Source organism: Montipora capricornis, chromosome 5, assembly GCF_036669925.1.
Source record: "Montipora capricornis isolate CH-2021 chromosome 5, ASM3666992v2, whole genome shotgun sequence".
Taxonomy (NCBI): Eukaryota; Metazoa; Cnidaria; class Anthozoa; order Scleractinia; family Acroporidae; genus Montipora; species Montipora capricornis.
The window spans coordinates 14,195,428-14,215,427 of NC_090887.1; the positions used below are offsets into that span (position 1 = coordinate 14,195,428).

At 41.2% G+C, this 20,000-nt stretch overlaps 2 protein-coding genes across 13 annotated transcripts in view; both read right to left on the reverse strand.

The window, feature by feature from the left end:
* The window catches only part of LOC138049581 (D-serine dehydratase-like), a 53,095-nt gene extending 47,315 nt beyond the window's left edge, over positions 1–5,780 (reverse strand). For 9 of the 12 annotated variants that reach the window (XR_011132406.1, XR_011132407.1, XR_011132404.1 and 6 more), the window contains exon 1: positions 5,594–5,762. Coding sequence is in view for 6 of the 12 variants with exons in the window: in XM_068895942.1 (XP_068752043.1) it covers positions 5,594–5,733 (140 nt within the window). In the remaining 6 variants the exon portion in view is untranslated. Of the gene's footprint in view, positions 1–2,983; positions 3,060–5,593 lie in introns of those variants that run through there. The other 3 variants (XR_011132405.1, XM_068895940.1, XR_011132408.1) reach the window with 2 other exon arrangements.
* Positions 5,781–9,589: 3,809 nt separating this feature from the next.
* LOC138049575 (fumarylacetoacetase-like) overlaps positions 9,590–20,000 on the reverse strand; it is a 64,672-nt gene continuing 54,261 nt past the window's right edge. Inside the window, exons 14-15 of the mRNA XM_068895919.1 lie at positions 11,875–11,976; positions 9,590–10,119 (exon numbers count right to left, since the gene is read on the reverse strand). Coding sequence (XP_068752020.1) covers positions 9,922–10,119; positions 11,875–11,976 — 300 coding nt within the window. The 3' untranslated portion in view covers positions 9,590–9,921. The remainder of the gene's footprint in view (positions 10,120–11,874; positions 11,977–20,000) is intronic.

Genomic DNA, 20,000 nt, shown 5'->3' on the forward strand with positions numbered 1-20,000 from the left:
TTTGAAGAGTATACTATTGATGTAATAACTTATCAAGTCAGTGCTGTCGAAGAAAAGAAACACCCAAAACATTTGTTTACATCAGTCAAAGTAAACAATGCTAAAGATGTTACATTTCAGTTGGACTCACAGTGGAGAAACTTGTAATTTGCTATCACTACACTGTAAAAGAATTCTAAAGCATTATGGGGGATCCCAAAGATCTCTACATTGTATTTGAAGAAAACATCTGCAATACTCAAGATTTACAATGGAACCACTATGACTCCACTTGGAAAGTGCACTCTCAAATGTGCCAAAGATGAGATGAGTACACATGCAGATTTTTTTATACCTGATGAGGATGTCAGGCCTATATTGGGTGCTGACTTATGTCAGGAACTGAACTTAATCAAGGTTATGGCAAGTGACATCATTTCAGAGTCAGAGTCAGAGTCAGAGTCAAACAACTGCCCACATTGTTCTAACCAGAGATCAAATTTTGAAACAGTATAGTGATGTTTTTGAGGGGTTAGGATGCATGGATGGTCCATACCATATGGAACTTGATGAAACTGTAAAGCCTGTTGTCCACCCCCCTAGGAAAGTACCTGTAGCACTAAGAGACCGTTTAAAGGAAGAACTGGACAAATTAGTCAGAGAGAAAGTTATCACCCCAGTTACAGAACCTACAAGTTGGGTTCTAGTAAACAAGGCAGAGAAGTTAAGAATTTGTATTGACCCACAAGATTTAAACAGAGCCCTGCTGAGAGCCCATTATCCTCTCCCCACCATTGAAGACGTGGCCACTAGGCTATGCAAGGCTAAAGTCTTCTCAGTTTTGAATGCAAAGAATGGATTCTGGCAAGTTCAGCTAGACAAACCGTCGTCACTCTTGACCACGTTCAATACACCTAGGCCTTTTGGCCGTTATTGTTGGCTTCACTTACCATTTGGAATTAAAACAGCACCAGCAAAGAATCCATGAAAGCCTACAAGGTCTGAAAGGTATAGAAGACATTGTAGATGACATACTCTATGTTGGTGAGGGTGACACCTATGAAAATGCATTTAAGGATCATGACAGAAACCTAATTGCACTCCTGGAGAGATGTCGTGAGAAGAATATCAAGTTGAATCCAAAGAAGTTACAGTTGAGAAAGCAAGAAGTGCCCTACATCGGTCATGTACTGACCCCTGATGGCCTCAAGCTGGATCCAAGTAAGGTCAAGGCAATTGTAACAATGCCTACACCTTCAGACAAGAAGGCCATGCAAAGGGTGCTTGGAATAATTACGTATCTTGCGAAATTTCTGCCTAACCTGTCTGATGTGACGGAGCCGTTGAGACATTTATTAGACAAAGATATGCAATGGCACTGGAACGATACACACGAGAAATCGTGGAAGCAAGTGAAACAATTGATCACAAGAGAACCAGTGTTGAAGTATTTCGACCCCAGTAAAGAAGTAACACTGCAATGCGATGCATCGGAAACTGGACTGGACTGGGTGCTGTCATACTGCACGATGGTCAGCCTATAGCATTCTCGTCAAGAGCGCTTACAAGTACGTCGGAAAGAAATTATGCTCAAATAGAGAAAGAGCTGCTCAGCATAGTTCACGGGTGCACACGCTTTGACCAGTATGTTCATGGTAGGCCAATTACAGTACAGACGGATCACAAGCCGCTAGAGAGCATTTTCAAGAAATCTCTGCTTTCGGCCCCCAAAAAGCTCCAAAGAATGTTATTTAAGCTCCAGAGGTATAGCTCGAATATAGTGTACAAGCCTGGAAAGGAACTATTCATTGCTGATACACTCAGTCAAGCATTCCTTCCCCATAAGCCGAGTACAGAAGAGTTGAAGTCGGAGGTTTTATCAGTCAAACAGGAAGAGTATCTAATCAAATCCATTGAAGAGATCAACATGGTCGAGTTTCTGCCAATCACAAGTCAATGCCTTGTTGATCTCAGAAAAAAAACTGAACTTGACGAAGGTCTTCAGCAGTTGAAATATATTATCAAGATTGGTTGGCCAGAAACAAAGGAAGAAGTCCCATCAGAAATCAGGAGATATTTTGACTTCAAAGAAGAGCTCAGCATCCAAGATGGTATCCTCTTCAAAGGAAATCGAGTAATTGTACCTGTAGCGCTAAGGCCCCACATGATCACGCAAGTACACTCAAGCCACCTTGGTATTGAAAGTTGTTTAAATAAAGCAAGAGATGTCCTCCTTTGGCCTGGCATGACCGCAGAGATCAGGAACTGTGTTTCTAAGTGCGAAACATGTAACACTTATCAGAAAAACCAGCAGAAAGAACCACTCATACCTCATGATCCACCTAAATGCCCATGGTCTCATGTTGCAACAGACCTTTTCAGTTTTGACAACAAAGAGTGGTTCATCATCGTTGACCACTGGTCAGATTACTTTGAACTGAACCAATTATCCAGTACCAAGTCAAGTTCTGTTATCAAGTCTCTCAAGAATCAGTTCGCACGCCATGGCATACCTGATACTCTGTATTCTGACAACGGACCACAGTTTGCTTCCAGAGAATTCAAACAATTTGCATCCGCCTGGCATTTTGACCACCAAACGTCTTCACCACACTATCCACAATCAAATGGCAAGATTGAAAATGCTGTTAAGATAGCCAAGAAGTTACTAACCAAAGCAAAGGCAAGTGGACAAGATCCATACTTGGCCATTTTGGACTGGCGAAACACACCTTCACCCAGTATTGGATCATCACCAGTACAAAGATTGTTTGGACGACGTACAAAGACACTGTTACCTACAGCAGGAACTTTGTTACAGCCAAAGATCATGGAGGGAACTGAAGACAAGCTCAAAGAAAGAAAAACGAAACAAGCACTGTTTTACAACAAAGGAACAAAAGAGCTTCCCGAGCTTCAACCCGGAGACACAGTGCGCATGAAGCCGCTGCCATCAGACAAAGAAAGCTGTGGAGAAAGGGATCGGTTGTCAAACAAGTAGCACCTTGTTCCTATGAGGTAGATCTTCAAGGAGCTATGTTAAGGAGAAATAGAAGACACTTGGTAAAGACTGTTGTAATATTGAAACCTTTGGGGATCCCCTTAGGAGCCCCTGAATGACTTACATGTACACCCCGAAAACGGAAAACCATGTACGTTGTGTTGGGACTTTTAAAAGGGACTCGAACATGTTAGAATCAATAGTTGTTACTAGTCGTTGAGTTTAGTAGTGCTTGATTGAATGATATCACAACAAAGACCAAGAAACCATCGCCACAGTTGGATTTGGAATCCCAAGAAAACCTGCCAGCTAGTAGTACCCCTTTACCTGTGGAAGGACCACCTGTGGTGCAAACAAGATCTGGTAGAATCATTCAAAGACCTGGACGACTACCAGATTTTGTTTGAGGAACGTTGTTTAAGACTGTCATTGTTCGACTGATTGCTTTATGGTGAATGACTTTTTTCATGAGAAGGGAGATGTGATATTATGAAGTACTGATCAATACCACTGACATAATATTGTGGACTCGTAAGAAACGTTTCGGTGACGTTCTTGTAAGTTTATTTGAGTTTTCGCTGACAAAGACTGTTTAGTTGAGTTTGTTCGTTTTGAAGCTAAGGACTATATAAGGACGCAAGTATATGATCTATTTGCCGTCTTTATATTAGAGATGTATAATATGTCTGGGTGACTTTGTGCAATTTAATTTAATGCATGTTTTAGTTCGTCATTTAATTTGTCTTGTATCAAGACAGGCGAGAGATGCATTATAAGTCTGGACGAACTGAATTGTTGAGCGAGTCTTTGAAGATGCATGAAACGATTTAGTTCGCCCAGACATATAATTCGTCTCTCGCCCGTCTTTATACGGACCGAATTAAATGATGAACTAGAAGACACATTAAATTAAATAATTTGCCCAAAGTCGACCAGATGTATTATACGTCTCTAGTAAAAAAATTGTTATTATTTAGCAATTATTCGCCGAAGGCGAAGAGAAAATTGGTGAATATTTACCAAGACATAGTCGAGGTAAATATTCCCCAATATTTACCGAGCCTGAGGCGAATAATTGTTTTAGTGTAATTTTCAGTGGTGCATATATCAAGAAAGTGCAAACCAACGGGCTAAAACAAGATAAAAAGGCATGAAAAGTGCTTGATTGGCTTAGAAGCTGCGCCTCCAAAATGTTATATTCACCGGGTAGCGCGGTGAATATGACACTAATTTCTTATATTCACCAATGAAAATTATACTAATGTTAAATATTATATTTCGATCCAACAGTAAACTTCAATTGTGAAACTAAATTTCCAGATGTTGGGAGGAAATGCATACCATTTGAACTTTAGGTGCCCAGATGAAAAAGGTAGAATCAAAGTAAACAAAAGAGCTGCAAAGTGGAACAACAAGTCGCATGGCTCAGTATTGGATTTACCAACATTTCTCAGAACTAATGAGGCTGCCTGATAAGTCCTATTCATTTGGCTGGACATGGTTAAGTGGCACTCAGCTGAGTGTTCCCAACTGTCAGTGGCATCATAGCTCAGTTGGTAAAGCATTGCACCAGTCGGCATTACAAAGTTTATCGGTTCAGAACCTGTTAGAGCCACCCGAATTTTTTGAGGTGTCTAAATACAAATGTATGAGAGACATGTCTAAATATGAGAGACAACAATAATTATTGCTTAAATTGTCCAGAAACATGCAAGGATCACTTCTCCTTTTTATCTATAAGCCAATGTACATTTATTATTTATTATCATATTCCTATAGTATTTATTTAATTATCTATTGGACAGAGCTTTCCACTGTAGCCGTGTATTATATACTTCCCTATTGTAGTGTAATTATATATATTAGTTAGTAGGGTGGTCTATCTTGTATGGGGTCTCAGACCCTTTAATAGACTTTCCCTGGCACTTTTACTCATCTCCTCATTCGCTCACTTGTGTATTCTTGCCGAAATCGTCATAAATAAATAAAATAAATAAATAAATTTCATTGCCAGAGGCTGTTGCATCAAATTTCAAATTTACCGGGGTGGACAGAGAGCCCTGAAGTAGAATAAGGCCAATAATACTTCCGTTTCTACTAAATGGTATGATAAACGCTGTTATTGGTTGCAGTTTACGTTCCGTGGGAATTGAACTATTTTTAGAATGCAAGTTAACTGTGCAAGAATGGAATTTTCATCGCGTGGTTGCAACAACCTTAATATGCACCAAAATAACAGGATACTTAAACTTCGAGAGGTATGCATGCATAACAACGAAAGAAAACCAAAATACTGATATCAGTATTTTCAGATAATCGGCAACCCATGTCCCATCACGACATCTAGAAACGTCACATTTAGTGTGCGTTCGATTGACTGTAATCCGGAATAGGAATACATGGAATATCAGTTGGAAATCCTTCGTTTTTACGGAGATTCACATTAAAATTGTCAAACATCTGCTACAATTATATTTTAAATATATTTTTATTATCCTTGCTGCTTCCAAACGCGCCAAACATATCGTTTTAATCACCAGTCCACGTATTCTTATTCCGGAATAGGGTCAATCGAACGCGCCCTTAATTCACAAGTTCACCCAGGCTACTTACATTGTTCTGTGTGTCTTCATATTTGTTCGTAGCTGTACTCCAAGACGCTTACACTTTTCATCCATGACTTTGCAATTATTTTTAACGGTTTCTAAGTCAACGAGAAAGGCAGGGGTACGAAGATCGTAGACAGTTTCCATGTCGTCTTAATTAAAATGTTCCCGAAGATCCTGCGTGACAATTCAGTAAACCGTGTAAGTCACGCGTACTGGGGACTAGAGGTACATGACTTTTGGCCGCACCCTGGGAAGGGGTTGATATGTGTGGACTAGGGGTGATTTTTAACACGCGATATGCGAAGGGTTGCGAAATTCAAAACCTTTCCCAACGTAATGTGGAGTTATATCAGCCTGGGATGCCTTCATTCGAGTCGTAGGCCTGTCGTAAGCTTGTCGCATACGACAAAATCGTACCATGTAAATCGGCCCTTAGAATCCCGGCGTTGTCAATCAATGGTTTCCGATAATCGATAAAATCAATAATAATCAATAATAATCAATAACAATTAATCGATTGGTATTGGAAATCGATAAAAATCGTAGATTTAAAGTTGTGTGAGTATCGATTTCTATTGATTTTCATCGATTGTTATTGATTATTATTGATTTTTATTGATTATGAAATTTGTCATTTTCTTAAATAAAACGCACCATATGAATGAACAAACCATTCAGTTATCTTTATTTGTTGTGTTTTATGTTAAATTTGTAGCATTTTTACCCCTTATTACTATTAAAAGCTCACTTAAATTACTAGACTCTGATCGTCTCGAAACAAGAACAAAATTGTCTTTAAGTCTCTTCAGTGTCACTCTCTTCCAGCTTGTTAATTAGTTGAGGAAATTGTTTTTGTCTCCGCTCATTGTCATGCTGCCTGAATATACGCATGCAGGCCAAGAACATACATCTTGAACATTCACCCGTGCAAACGAAAGGGAAGATAGCAGAATAATTGTTAAAAGGAAAATGTAATGCGCTTCCAGAGTAGCATAAAGAAGGCACTCTACAACGCTCAGAACACTTGCTTGGTATATTAGAGAATGCAACAACACCATAATACAATGAATCATAGATGCATCTAAGAAAACCGAAAACAGCGCAAGAAGAAAAACAATGTGTAACATGATAATGATTTTTTTTTTCGTATCGCTCGTCAAAGAAATACAATACACAGGGGATCATCCTTGACTTAGCCTGCACGCAGGCTGTTGGATGGTCGAAAAACCAGAATTCGTAATGAGGTTAGCCTGCTTGCAGGCGGTAGTTGTTGTGTCGCCACGAAACACTATCAGACGCCATATTGGAAGAGCGTGGGATAGGTCTGGGCCCCGTGACAAAACGACGCGAATCCAAGATGGCGACCTCATTACGAATTCCGGGTTTTCGACCATCCAACCGCCTGCGTGCAGGCTATAATGAGGTCGCCATCTTGGATTCGCGCGGCTAGGTCTGGGCCGGGTTGAGGGTCGACAAAGCGAGCGAGGCGTTTTGTCACGGGGCCCAGACCTATCCCACGCTCTTCCAATATGGCGTCTGATAGTGTTTCGTGGCGACACAACAACTACCGCCTGCAAGCAGGCTATCCTTGACTTCGCCGAATGTGTTCGTTTCTTGTAGGCATTGTAGGCAGATTTCTGCTTTGTCTCAGACGGTTTATGAAAAACCTGATTAAATACTGGGGAAAAGGCGAAATCACAAATTGGCTCATCAAGATGTGTTACTGCAATTGTTTCATCTGCTGTTTCAGCCGGACCGTCATTTTCCATTGCAGTTGTTTCGTTTTCCTGTCGTTGCAGTTGTATTCTTAAGTCCATAACTTTGTTGATGAGTTCTATTTTAGTTGAACTTTTTTTGAATGTGATTCCATGCTCTGTCAAAATTTCCTTAAGGAACTCTTTTGATAAATTCTCTGGTGCGCCCTTTTTTGCTTCTTGTCTTTCTTGTTCTTTGGCCCTTTTTTGTTCCAGTTATTGACATGACACATTTCGATTGTTGTTTTCCCTTGTTTTGTATTGTGGCGTTTTTAAACTTACACAGTAATCTATTTGCGTAAGGGCCAAAGAGGACCAACAAGCTCGATTTGAAGATGGCCGAGCTGCCCCCGATCATTCTTAACTCTGAACGCATTCCCACGTTCTCCTCTCGAATCGAATTACCCAATTACCCTGGACGTGTAAATATGCCCGGGACCAATGAAGCACGCCCACGCTAACACGTGCCAGAAAGTTGCATAATGAATTATTAATCAATGATTTTCTATAGAAATCAATGGTAATCAATAGCAATTAAGACTCCGAGTGTGAGTATCGATTTTTATCGATTGGTTGCACCAATCAATAACAATCAATGGATTGTTATTGATTATTATTGATTGTATTGATTGCAATCAATCGATCGGAAACCATTGATTGACAACGCCGGGTTAGAATGTCTTGTGCTCCGGCAACTTGTGCTGGCAACTTTGATAAATCCATCATTTTAACCGGAAGCGACAGACCCTTATTTATTTTCCAGGACGGGGAGTATGAACAAATTTCCCCTACAAACTTTTTTTCTTTTAATGCACTTCTGCAAACAATTTTTTTTCGATAATTTTTTAACCACGTTCTGACACAAAAAGGAGGTTCCCTTTTTGCTGCTGTGAACCTTTTTTTTTTAAAACTTAATATTTTACGGCGGCGACCAACGAATTGGAAAAAGAGAAATCTACAAAGCGGACCGAAATCCACCAATCATTGGCCGCGAACGCTACCTTTTGACCCCTACGAACTCATCTTTTTCGTTTTCTGAGACGTACAGTATAATGATTGGCGGCAGTGAAAAGCGAAACCGTTGCTTGAATATTAAATGTCCAGTCCTGGAGTTATTGAAAAGCACAATGTTTTAAAACTATTTTTCGAAGAAAATTTCCGAAAATGTAAGCTCCTAGTAATAGTGTGTTGTTTTTTTATAAAAAACCCACCATTTTAATTCCTGGGCAGCTCAGTACTGGCGCAAATAAAGAGCATATATATATATATATATATATATATATATATATGCGACAGGCAATACGCAAAGAGAGTAGCAGGCTTTTCTGCTATTCCGCAGTAGTGGAGTCCTGATTTGATTTTATTGCCAACATGACCACTTTGAAATGCCCTGCTTGGGTTTATATTTGTGCATGGTCAATTTGAAGATCCGATGTGTTAAGATGTTAAGGCGATGCTCCCGTCCAGGCTTCACTTTCATAGAAAGGTACATAGCGTATTTTCACGTGACGTCACGGCGGCCATGTTGGTGTTCATAAACAATGGAACGGCGGCCATGCTGGTGTACCCAACTAATCCTCTGGGAATTGAGCTCTATTATCACGCAAACGTTTTGCTTCGGTGGAAAAACAAGGTTACTGGTCACGTAAGTAGAAACACTCTAGAAGCATGCAACCACCAATTACAATTTTATTTTCGCCCTTTCAAAGAACAAATACAAAACGGTTCTTTTCAATCGAGTGTCGTAAAACAAACACGACCAATCACAGCAGGAGCAAAGAGCGCATGAACCACTCCGAATTTGCAGCGATTCCACGTAACTTGCTCGAAGCGCGGGAAAAATCGCGCGTGCAAGTCGTGATTGGTTTTGGTTCTCCTTCTCATTTACACCAATCACCAAGCGTAGCAATTACAATCGCGTAATTACTTTCGACAGTCATTTGAAAACTGCTCTATTCATTAAGAACGAACGCCACCTGTAACGGCCAAAAGGGCTTGACGAGACAGCGTCGAACACAGTATTAGGGGTGCAGGGATGGTGCAGTGGTGAGAGCACTCGCCTCCCACCAATGTGGCCCGGGTTAGAGTTTGTTGGTTCTCTACTCTGCACCGAGAGGTTTTCTCCGCGTCCTCCGGTTTCCCCTCTCCTCAAAAACCAACATTTGACTTGATTTGCTTTCATCGTTTATTTGAGTTTACAGTGTCCCCAATTAGTGCTCCAGCGCTAGAACGACTAGACACTTAAATAAAGTTCCTTTCCTTTCCTTTCCTTTTATTGAGAACACCAGCTCTAAGGACACAAGCTCTTAAATAATTGAAGCAATCCCTTTATAGTCTTATAGTCCCCGATTCGGCTTAACAGAGTCTTTATGTATCGACATTAAATAAAGTTGATACGTATTATCATTACACCACTATATTTCTGCTGGCCATAAGTCTATTTGGAAATAACATTACAAGGGTAACGAAATTTTGAAGTTAGTTTTTAAAGTTCTTCCAGTAAAACATCGACCTCTGAAAAATGTTACATCCACTTTTGCCCAAAAAGGAAAGATGCTCGTTCTCGCTTTTTTTTCATTTACTGCAATTGTATAGCAGGCAATACTTTGCCCTTACATTCCCCAAAACCAACTCTGTAACCATTGCCTTGACAATATCCTGTCATGATCACTTCATCGCCATCTTGAAGGAACTTCCTCGTGACACCCTGGCCAAGGTCCAATGGTTTAGTCCCCTTCCAAGAAAGCTCCAACATAGATCCATAAGAGTTGGATGTCTGCAACATGGAAATACATAGCTTATGCAAGGACTCAGACTATTAAAGGACCTCTACACTTGGCAAGACGTCAGTCAACATATAGAAGCACGTGACTGTGCGGTACTGACAAAAATTCACATTTCTTTAAGGTGATTCCCTGGTTTTGCATTTCGCGACCCTACTGCGCATAATTTCTTGCGTCACTGGCGCGCGCAGTAGCGTGGGCACATTGATAAAATAGAGAGCTTAAGCACGCGCGTTTTTAAGACGCGGACGTCAACCACAAGAGAAAATTTCGCGTGCCAGCGGAGTGGTGTCTCCCAAATTTTTATACTAATTTTCTCTAATGGATAAAAGATACTTGGAAATGTAAATGTGGTTGTGTGAAAACAGGTTAAAAGGGAAAACAGCACACTTCCGGTTGCCGTCCGCGTCTCAAAAACGCGCGTGCTTAAGCTCCCTAATATTGGCGGATTTTCACTGACGCCAAGCCTTATCCGTCAAGGAATGCCTATTTTCTCCTGATGCAATACGGTGACCCCCACTTTTTATTTCATATATTTGCTGAGAACATTGTCTTCATGGAGTAGCGAAAAAATCAGCAAAAATCTATGGCCAGTTTTTTGGCAATTTCATAAAATTGTACGAAAGGAGCCATTAGGAGTCGAACAACACACACTAAAGTTAAATCTATTTTGGAGTGTTAAGTTCTCACATTCAAATACATTTTTCAGGTATGTACTTGAATTAACCATAGAATGACACCACGCTTTGCGTTATACGTTGAATTACATTTTTAAAATCCAACATTGTGGGTGTGCGGCAATAGACCATTTTAAAGTTGTGTGCTAAGTTACCTGGCCTTTGAATGAAAGTGAGGCTGGAGTTGACCTTGCTTTGATAGAAACCTCGATCACTGCTTTTCTTATGTAAATTCCTACTAATCAGCATGAGAATAACTTCATTAACATAAGAAACGCAGCAAGGTTTCTATCAAAGCAAGGTCAACTCCAGCCTCACTTTCATTCAAAAGCCAGGTAACCAAGCACACAACTGTAAAATGATCTATTGTCAGAGTAGCTCAAATAGCCGTATTCATCAGTGACGTACCATGGAAACGAGCACGGTGACTCCCCTTTTTTATTACATTTTATCCTCTCCTTGACATGTTATAACAGGGTGCGAAGTTCTATCTGAAATCTATGACAAGTTCTATTTCTAGGGAATCGCGTTAAGTTCGACAACACTGGTCACAATTTCTCTATACTTTCAGTTTTCCTTCGTCAAGTATCCAAATTAAAAGGCAATTTAATTCGAAGAAAACAAGAATTTTCATAATTTTTAATAGTACGTCTTTCGATCCTCCAACACCAACAAGTCATGCAGTGATTGCGTTATGCGGACGACGAAATGTTATCCATTGAAAGCCTGGTCCTCACTTGTGACGTAAACATAAGTGCAAGCAACATACGCATGCGCATTTTTTTCTAACAGTAGGTAGCACAGTAGGTGTTACTGATCAAGACTCTACTGAGTTTGCGCAGATCTTTCTACTTCTAAAATAGCGAGGAATATCTCGTCATGCAATGCACTTTCAATGATCAGTACTTTACTCTAGGATGCTAATGAGGCAAAAATGTAAACAAAGATTCCCCTACTTTGGAGAATGCGAGAGCAACACACGATAATATTCTTTTTTTTTTTTCGAAACCTCCGCACCAAGATACCAGTTTGATTTCATTTAACCTCCCGAACGTGTCATCGGCCACTCACCTCTCCACTGATTGTTCCAGATCCCATGAGATCCCCAGGACGGACATTACACCCTGTCACGGTATGATGGACCAGCTGCTGTTTAGCTGTCCAGTACATATTCTGAAAATTTCAATACAAATTTAGCAGTTTGGTAATTGGCTACAAAAAACCTCGTACCAGTTTCTCCGCCAATCAGATGTTGTCATTTATTGTTTGCTTGTTATTTATTTGTTTGAGCAGGTTGAATTTTTGGCAGCTATTCAGCTGATGTGGACCTACTATACCCACCCACCCATATACCCACAGAGGACAGCCACAACACCGGGAACTTCTTCCCCTACTCTTCTCGAATACTGTGTGGGCTCTTTAAATTAACGTGATAGCCGACCACGCGACTTCGGAAACTGGATTACGAGACAGGACTGGTCTGAAATTCTGAGTCTTCCAAGTGCTACTGAAAAATGTGACAAGTTCTACTCAATTATATCATCTGCTGTCACCTATTTTTTCTCTCTTCAGCGCGTTAAAATATCTGGTGATAAGCCATGGATAACAACTACTCTGAAAATGCTAATCTGTAAGCGCCAAAAGACTTTACGATTGTATGGTAACGGCTCCGATATTTTTTAACATCTACGAAACAAAGTGCAAAGAGTGGTAAAGCTGTAATAAAAGAGAGCAACGTAGCAGGCTGGTGGAGGGAAATCAAAAGTTTGACTGGAGGAAAACAGAGTAATGAATGGTTTCACCAGATGCTGGCGGAACGGTTTAACACCTTTTGCATGACCTTACGTTACACTTCACGCGCCCGCAAACGCTTGTCGATCGACACCGCCGTGGAGGTCCCGAGAGAATCTCTAGTTGATTCAAGAACAGCACTCAAGGCATTGCGCGAGACAAAAACAAGAAAACCCAGTAGTCCTGATTGTATCCCTAGTAGAGTGCTGAAACTGTTTGCCTTCAAGTTGGCTCCTGTTACTGCTGATTTGTACAATACATCGCTTGAGCAAGGCGTGGTCCCTAGTCAACTCAAGTCATCTCTGGTTGTTCCCATTCCCAAGACTACGCCTCCTAAAGCAGTCGAAGAAGACCTGCGGCCGATAACTCTCCCCTCTCAGTTGGCTAAAATCATAGAGGGTTTCACGCTCAACTTACTATATAAGCAGGTGGTGGACCAACTCGATGACAAACAGTTTGCCGTCTGCGGCAAATCTACGACACACGCTCTAGTTTATTTAGTTCATTGTACTCTAGAATATGGGGTTCATGATGCCATTATTGGGTGGATCGAGGATTTCCTCTCGCGCAAGTCACAACGGGTAAAAATTGGTGACGCTATTCGCCTCCCCCCCCCCCCCCTGTTTTTCCTAATAGTGGCATCCCCTAAGGGACCAAACTTGCACCAATATTGTTTGCTATGTTAAGTAACAAATTGGTAGCAAGTTGGTATACACGGATGAAATATATGTAGATGACCTTTCTGTTTTGGAGTGCATCCCTAGGTGCTCACCTAGTTACATGCCCCGCATCGCGAACGAAATAGCGCAGTATGCATCAGACCACGGCATGCGCCTCAATGCAAAGAAATGTAAAGAGATCATATTTAATTTCCTGCAATATCAGCCCTTCCCGGCAACTCCCCTCTGTGGCCATGTGATTGAGAGGGTTTGTCACTACAAGTTGTTGGGCGTATTTATTTCTAGTGACCTTTCCTGGAATGAGCACTGTGATTATGTCCTTGCAAGAGCTAATAAGCGTTTATACGCATTAAGGAAATGTGGCGTGGCCTGGCAGGACTTGGTTCAAGTATACTGTAGCCTGGTTAGATCAGTTATTGAATATGCAGCACCCGTCTGGGCAGATCTTCCGCCTTATCTGAGCAAAACGCTAGAATCGATACAAAAGAGAGCATTTCACATCATTTTCCTTGGGCTGCCATATGATGCCCTTAGCCCTTCAGGCTTGCTGCCCCTCAGTCAAAGGCGGGAAAAGAGATGTCTAGGTTTGCCCGCAAATGCGAAAATTGCGAATTTTGCGAAAAATCGCAAAAATCGCACAACACTGAAAAGCAAGATAATAAAAGTCCTTGATAAGAGTCGCGATTTTTGCGATTTTAACGATTTTTGCGGACATTGCGAATTCTGCAAAAAATCGCAGAACACTGAAAAGCAAGAGAACGCTAGTCCCCAAAGAGTCGGAGTTTTTTGCGAAATCGCGAATCTTGCGAAAAATCGTAAAAATCGAAGAACACTCAAAAGCTAGAGAACACTAGTCCCCGACAACAGTCGCGATTTTTGCGATTTTAACAATTTTGCGAAAATTGCGAATTTTGCGAAAAATCGCAGAACACTAATAATGTAGACTCGAGCGATGTCAAGTCAAGCGAGAAAGTCGAAGGTGAAATGGACTGAGCGGATGAATAATGATATATTGGAGTGTAAAAGGAAAGCCAAGGAGCTTGTGTCTTCTGAAAACCCTCCCTGTATTGAAAAAGGAAGAAAGCAGGGTTATGTGGGTATCATGAAAGATCTTTGGGACGGAATGGGAGTGTTACAACTAGGATTCAAGAGTCAAAGTCTTCGCGACCAGGCTGCTAGACTCGAAAATATGAATAGCAATGAAACAGCGGGAACCTTAGAAAGGAATGCTACTATGGATGCGGTTTTTTCGACAACAAGAAGTGATTGTACTACCCAAGATTTTGCTGAAAACGAAAATCAAAACAAGCAATATGTCGAAGGAGAAAATGGTAATTCGACGGTAATAGACCTGGATTTGCATATGACAGGAAACAAAAAAGGTGTTGAGGAAAGAAAGGATACAATAGGCAATTCATCGCAGGTGTTGAATGATGTCCCAGGGTGCTTACCAGAATACACGGAAACCAGCAGGCCGCAAACAGTCAGCTGAAGGTCTCTCTCCCAGTAAGGACACAAAGAGCCGTAGACCTGGCATGCGAAAAGGGAGCCTCTAGTTGGCTTACTGCAATTCCACTGAAAGGCATGAACTTTGACCTAAGCAAGCGGGAGTTTCCTGACGCACTGAGGCTACGCTATGACTGGCCCATCCCCGATAGCCCATCCGTATGCGTATGCGGCTGTAGCTTTACCGTGGACCACGCCATCATATGCCAGCGAGGCGGCCAAATCATAAAGCGTCACAACGAGATACGTGATCTGGAGGCAGAGCTACTAGATATGGTTTGCTATGACGTAGCAATTGAGCCCACCTTACAGCCCCTTGCCGGGGAGGAGCTCAACAGGCGAGCACCAGATGTATGCCACCCGAATGCGGTCTCGTACAAAGAGCTTAGCTCCAAACAGATACATAAATTGCACAAAGACGGAAAGAAGCGAAAGTATGCATCCAGAATAATAGAGGTCGAGAATGGCTCTTTTACTCCCTTGGTATTCACACAACAGGAGGTATGTCTCAGGAGTCTCAGCGGTACGATTCCAGGCTTGCCGAGCTCATCCCTTCAAAGAAGCAGGAGGACTACGCAACAACAATCGCATGGATCAGAACGAAGGTGTCCTTCGCCATCCTGTGGACTGCCCTACTCTGTTTGAGGGGAACAAGCTCACGGAGAAGAAAGACAAAAGCACAGGAGAATGACTTAGAGATCAAGAAAGGACTTGCTGGACTGACTAAATTTTTAACGAGTGTTTTATGCCTTCGCTTGATTGATATTTCTTTTTTTACCGAAGATCTTTTATGTACATATGTTTTAGATCATCAGTAGCTGTAGCAGTAGCAGTAGCAGTAGCAGTAGTAGTAGCAGTAGCAGTGGGAGCAGTGGCAGTGGCAGTGGCAGTGGCAGTAGCAGTAGCAGTAGTAGTGGCAGTGGCAGTGGCAGAGGCAGTGGCAGTGGCAGTGGCAGTAGCAGTAGCAGTAGCAGTAGTAGTGGCAGTGGCAGTGGCAGAGGCAGTGGCAGTGGCAGTGGCAGTGGCAGTGGCAGTGGCAGTGGCAGTGGCAGTGGCAGTGGCAGTGGCAGTGGCAGTGGCAGTGGTAGTGGTAGTGGTAGTGGTAGTGGTAGTGGTAGTGGTAGTAGTAGTAGTAGTAGTAGTAAAAGAGCTCTGTTGTCTTTTCTTTATTCTAAAAATGTAGAGAACACAAGTCCCTGACAAGAATCGCGATTTTCCCGATTTTAACAATTTTTGCCTCGCACTATTGGCGTCTTAGCACCACGTTGGAAAGATCATGATTTGTGCCAAAATTGCGAATTTTGCGAAAAATCGCAAAACACTGAAAAGCAAGGGAACACAAGTCCTTGAAAAGAGTCGTGATTTTTGCGACTTTTGCGAAAATTGCGAAAAATCGGGAAAATCGCAAAACACTGACTAGCTGGAGAATACAAGTCCCCGACGAGAGTAGCGATTTTTTCGAAAATTGCGAATTTTGCGAAAAATCGGGAAAAGGGAAGAACACTGAAAAGCAAGGGAACGTTAGTCCCCAAGTTTTTTAATTTGTTAGTCCCCAAGAAGAGTCGCGATTTTTTCGTTTTTAACAATTTTTTTTTTAAAATAGCGAATTTAAGCATAGATTTTAACCTCAAAAAGGCAGCAGTTTACCTTAAATCTTACGACTGCGTTGTTGCCATTTACAATTTTACGCGATAAAGTGTTTTGACTTTCTTTCGCTCGAATGCTCCACAGCACAGAGAAAGAGATCTTTTGATGTTAGAATTAGTTAAGTTTTTAACTTGCGACCGAAGGAGTCAAAGCCAATCTGATGAAATGTGCAATTAAGTTCCGGTGTATTGCGATTTTTTCTGTTCGAGAACTGTCTTTAATGTGTAGGAAAGGAACTTTATTTAAATGTCTAAATCACTCGAAAGATCGTACTTTAACTTTCCCTTTCAGCTGTTTGTCTAGTTATGGCTCAAGCCTATTGATGTTTTAATTTATGACTTGTGACCTACTTTCCGCTTTTGACGCGCACTGCTGCAAAAATAGCTTCAAATCCGTGCGACGTTGACTGTCACATATAGAAGACCACTGTGCAGAACCGTGAATTGCTTATGCCATAAAGATTTAAAAACAAATCTTTACAAATCGGACGGTTGAGATACAGAAAACTGCAACGTGATCTTCCTTTCCTTTTACTTGAATATTTGCCAGCACAACAAGATCGAGTTCTCCATGTGACAGTTCCAAGCAATCGTTTACATTTGAAAGCACAGCTTCCTCAGAAAACTGGTGGCAACATTGACTTTCTTTCGTTCCGTAAGAGCACCCACATCCATCTTTTAGAAACTTTTTAACCTTAGCTATGATCTCTTCCTTTTCGAGCACGTAAAGTTGATCAAACTGCGCCAGGATGCATTTTCTCTTTTGTTTGATGGAAAATCAATTCAAGGTGGAGTCTGTCTTAGAAACTAGCTACGCGGTAAACGCGGTACGCGGAAGATAATCAATTCAAGATGGAAGTTTATCAGAAGCTGGCTACGCGGTACGCGGTACGCAGTGAGATAATCTCGTGATTGTAGCTAACCAAACCGTAAATTGAAAGCTAAAATGTTAAAAGAGTGCTTAGGCCTAATCACTGAAACAAGCGCTTAGGCTTTATCAGTAAACGAGTGCTATTTTCTTCACACGATCTCGTGAAAAGTGTAGCTAACCAAACCAAAAATTGAAAGCTAAGATGTTAAAAGCTTAGGCCGAACCACTGCAATGAGCCCTTAGGCTTAATCAGTAAACAAGTGCTATTTTCTTCACACGAACTCGTGAAAAGTGTAGTTAACCGAACCGTAAAACGAAAGCAAAAACGTTAAAAGAGAATTTCGGCGTGACTGAAACAAGAGCTCAGGCTTAATCAGTAAACGAGTGCTATTTTCTTCACACGATCTTGTGAAAAATGTAGTTAACCGAACCGTAAAATTCACAATCGATCACTGCTTAATTCTTGAGTCACGCCTTTAGAACGAGAAATACTCTTTTGAATAAATTACATACTTCAACTTGAATTTATTGGTTTCTGCGTACCGCGTAGCCAGCTACGCAGAACTTTATTGGAGTGACATTGTATTCTGCAGTTAAGCCTGTTTTAAAATTCACTTTCTGTAAATAAAGCAATTGCAATTTCGTTTAGGACATGGTCTATTGGTAAGTTATTTTTTTTCTTTTAATGTCTGAATGTCGTCGCGTTTCAAGACATGTAAAGAGGAAATTGTTTTCTTTATTCACACCACACAAGACACTTTCAGTGAATCGTAAATTTTTGTTCCAATTATTTTAAAAGCTCATTGCTTTCAGTTACTAATGATTTTAAAAGCTTTGAGAAACTAGAGATTCAAGATTCAATGGCTTCGAAAGACAAGTTTGATGTTCGTTCGTTGTTAACACCCGCAGTGAAATATAATAATTATTTACACCGCAAGACGGTCAGCGTTTGGTAGCTGGCACTCGATTCCCAACGTGTAAAGTTGTGACCCACGGACCAATCACAAAAATCACGACTCTTGTCGGGGACTAGTGTTTTCTTGCTTTTCAGTGTTCTGCGATTTTTCGCAATTTTCGCAAAAATCGTTAAGATCGCAAAAATCGCGACTGTTGTCGGGGAGTACAGTGTTCTCTAACTTTTTAGTGTTCTACGATTTTTGCGATTTTTCGCAAAATTCGCAATTTTCGCATTTGCGTGCAAACCTGGACATAAAGTGCCGAAACCCATCACGGGTATCCTCTTCGCTCTAGCTTTGTTGTTAATAGCGGTGTTAAAGTAGTTGCCAGGACTGAACCAATGAACAATTTTTGTACTTATAAATATCAATAATATAGTTGTTGGTGTCCTTGTAATTCAGCTGCAGCTGCAAGGGGGGTAAATAACAGTGGCGGATCCAGACCTGCAGGTAAGGTGGACGCCCGCTCTCAAACATTTTGTGTTTTATGGTGTTTTGGTGGCTTTGGTCCAAAAATAAGGGGGGAGGGCCGGGGCCCCCGGTCCCCTCCTCTGGATCCGCCACTGAATAAACTGATCAATCAATCAATCAATCAATCACTGGGAACTCATGAACATGGAAGATATTTGTGAGACAGGGCCTACGGTTTATAGTCCTTACTCGCACGCGTTTTTCCGCGCTTTGCGCGAGCTGCATATTTTTCTTCTTCTTTCTTTTTTTTTCCTCGGCGTTATAACTGGATCCTAATATTATATGGAAAGTTAAAAAATACACTATTCGAAAACAGTACAACATAGGGATCCTGGTCCTGTGGTCTGACCTATTCTCCCCTGCAACTGCGGCCAGCTTGTCAGTCATGCCTCAAAAAGACATACGGTGTACGAGGCCGCGTAACAGCACCCAGCCGTGAGTGAAAGGGAACTTGCTGGATGATGGGACACAAAGATAAAGTTTCTACCAAGGGTACTTTTGTTCCGATTCAACAAAATGATAGAAAATTGATTTTAGACAGTAACCATCACAGAGTAATTTTCAGTTGAGTGGCGCAAGTAATTTTACAAATGGTCTTGTTTTTCTTGCGAAGCTTGATTGGCTTAAAAATTTCGCGCCATGTTATTAGTCAATCGGTGATTAATGTTGACTCAATAGACCATATTCGTATTCTCAGTATTGGACTGTAAGTAGCTTGCAATCGAGGCTAATGCGGGGAAATCTTTTCAAATGCAATTATATCTTTTAATATATTCCACCGCATTAGCACCATTGCAAGCACTTTCCAGTCACATACTGAGAATACGAATATGGTCCATAGCGTCTTGCCTGTACGCGTTCAGTTTCCCGCATTTACTTTGTGTTGCGTAATTGGTTTATTTGATTACCTGCGTCTGTGTTCATGGTTGAATCTGACGTCACGGCGGCGATGTTGGTGTACAGAACAATGCATTAAATTGTCTTTTGACTTGACTCTATTATTTGTTTTGTACACCAACATGGCCGTCTCATCACGTGGATGCAAACCAAGAATTGCTTTGCTTTGGGTTAAAAACGAACTCGATTGAAATCAGCACTAAGCTGCAATTCTATCGAACTTCCGAACCAAATTCAATACTAAAACACGATTGGCCGCGATTGATAGCACCGTCTTCCAGTGCCACTAACCTTTACAAGCAAAAATGTTCATTTCACATTCTGAGGACATCACTTAGAAAAAATGTGACTAGAACGTAACAATGTAGTTCGATTGGAA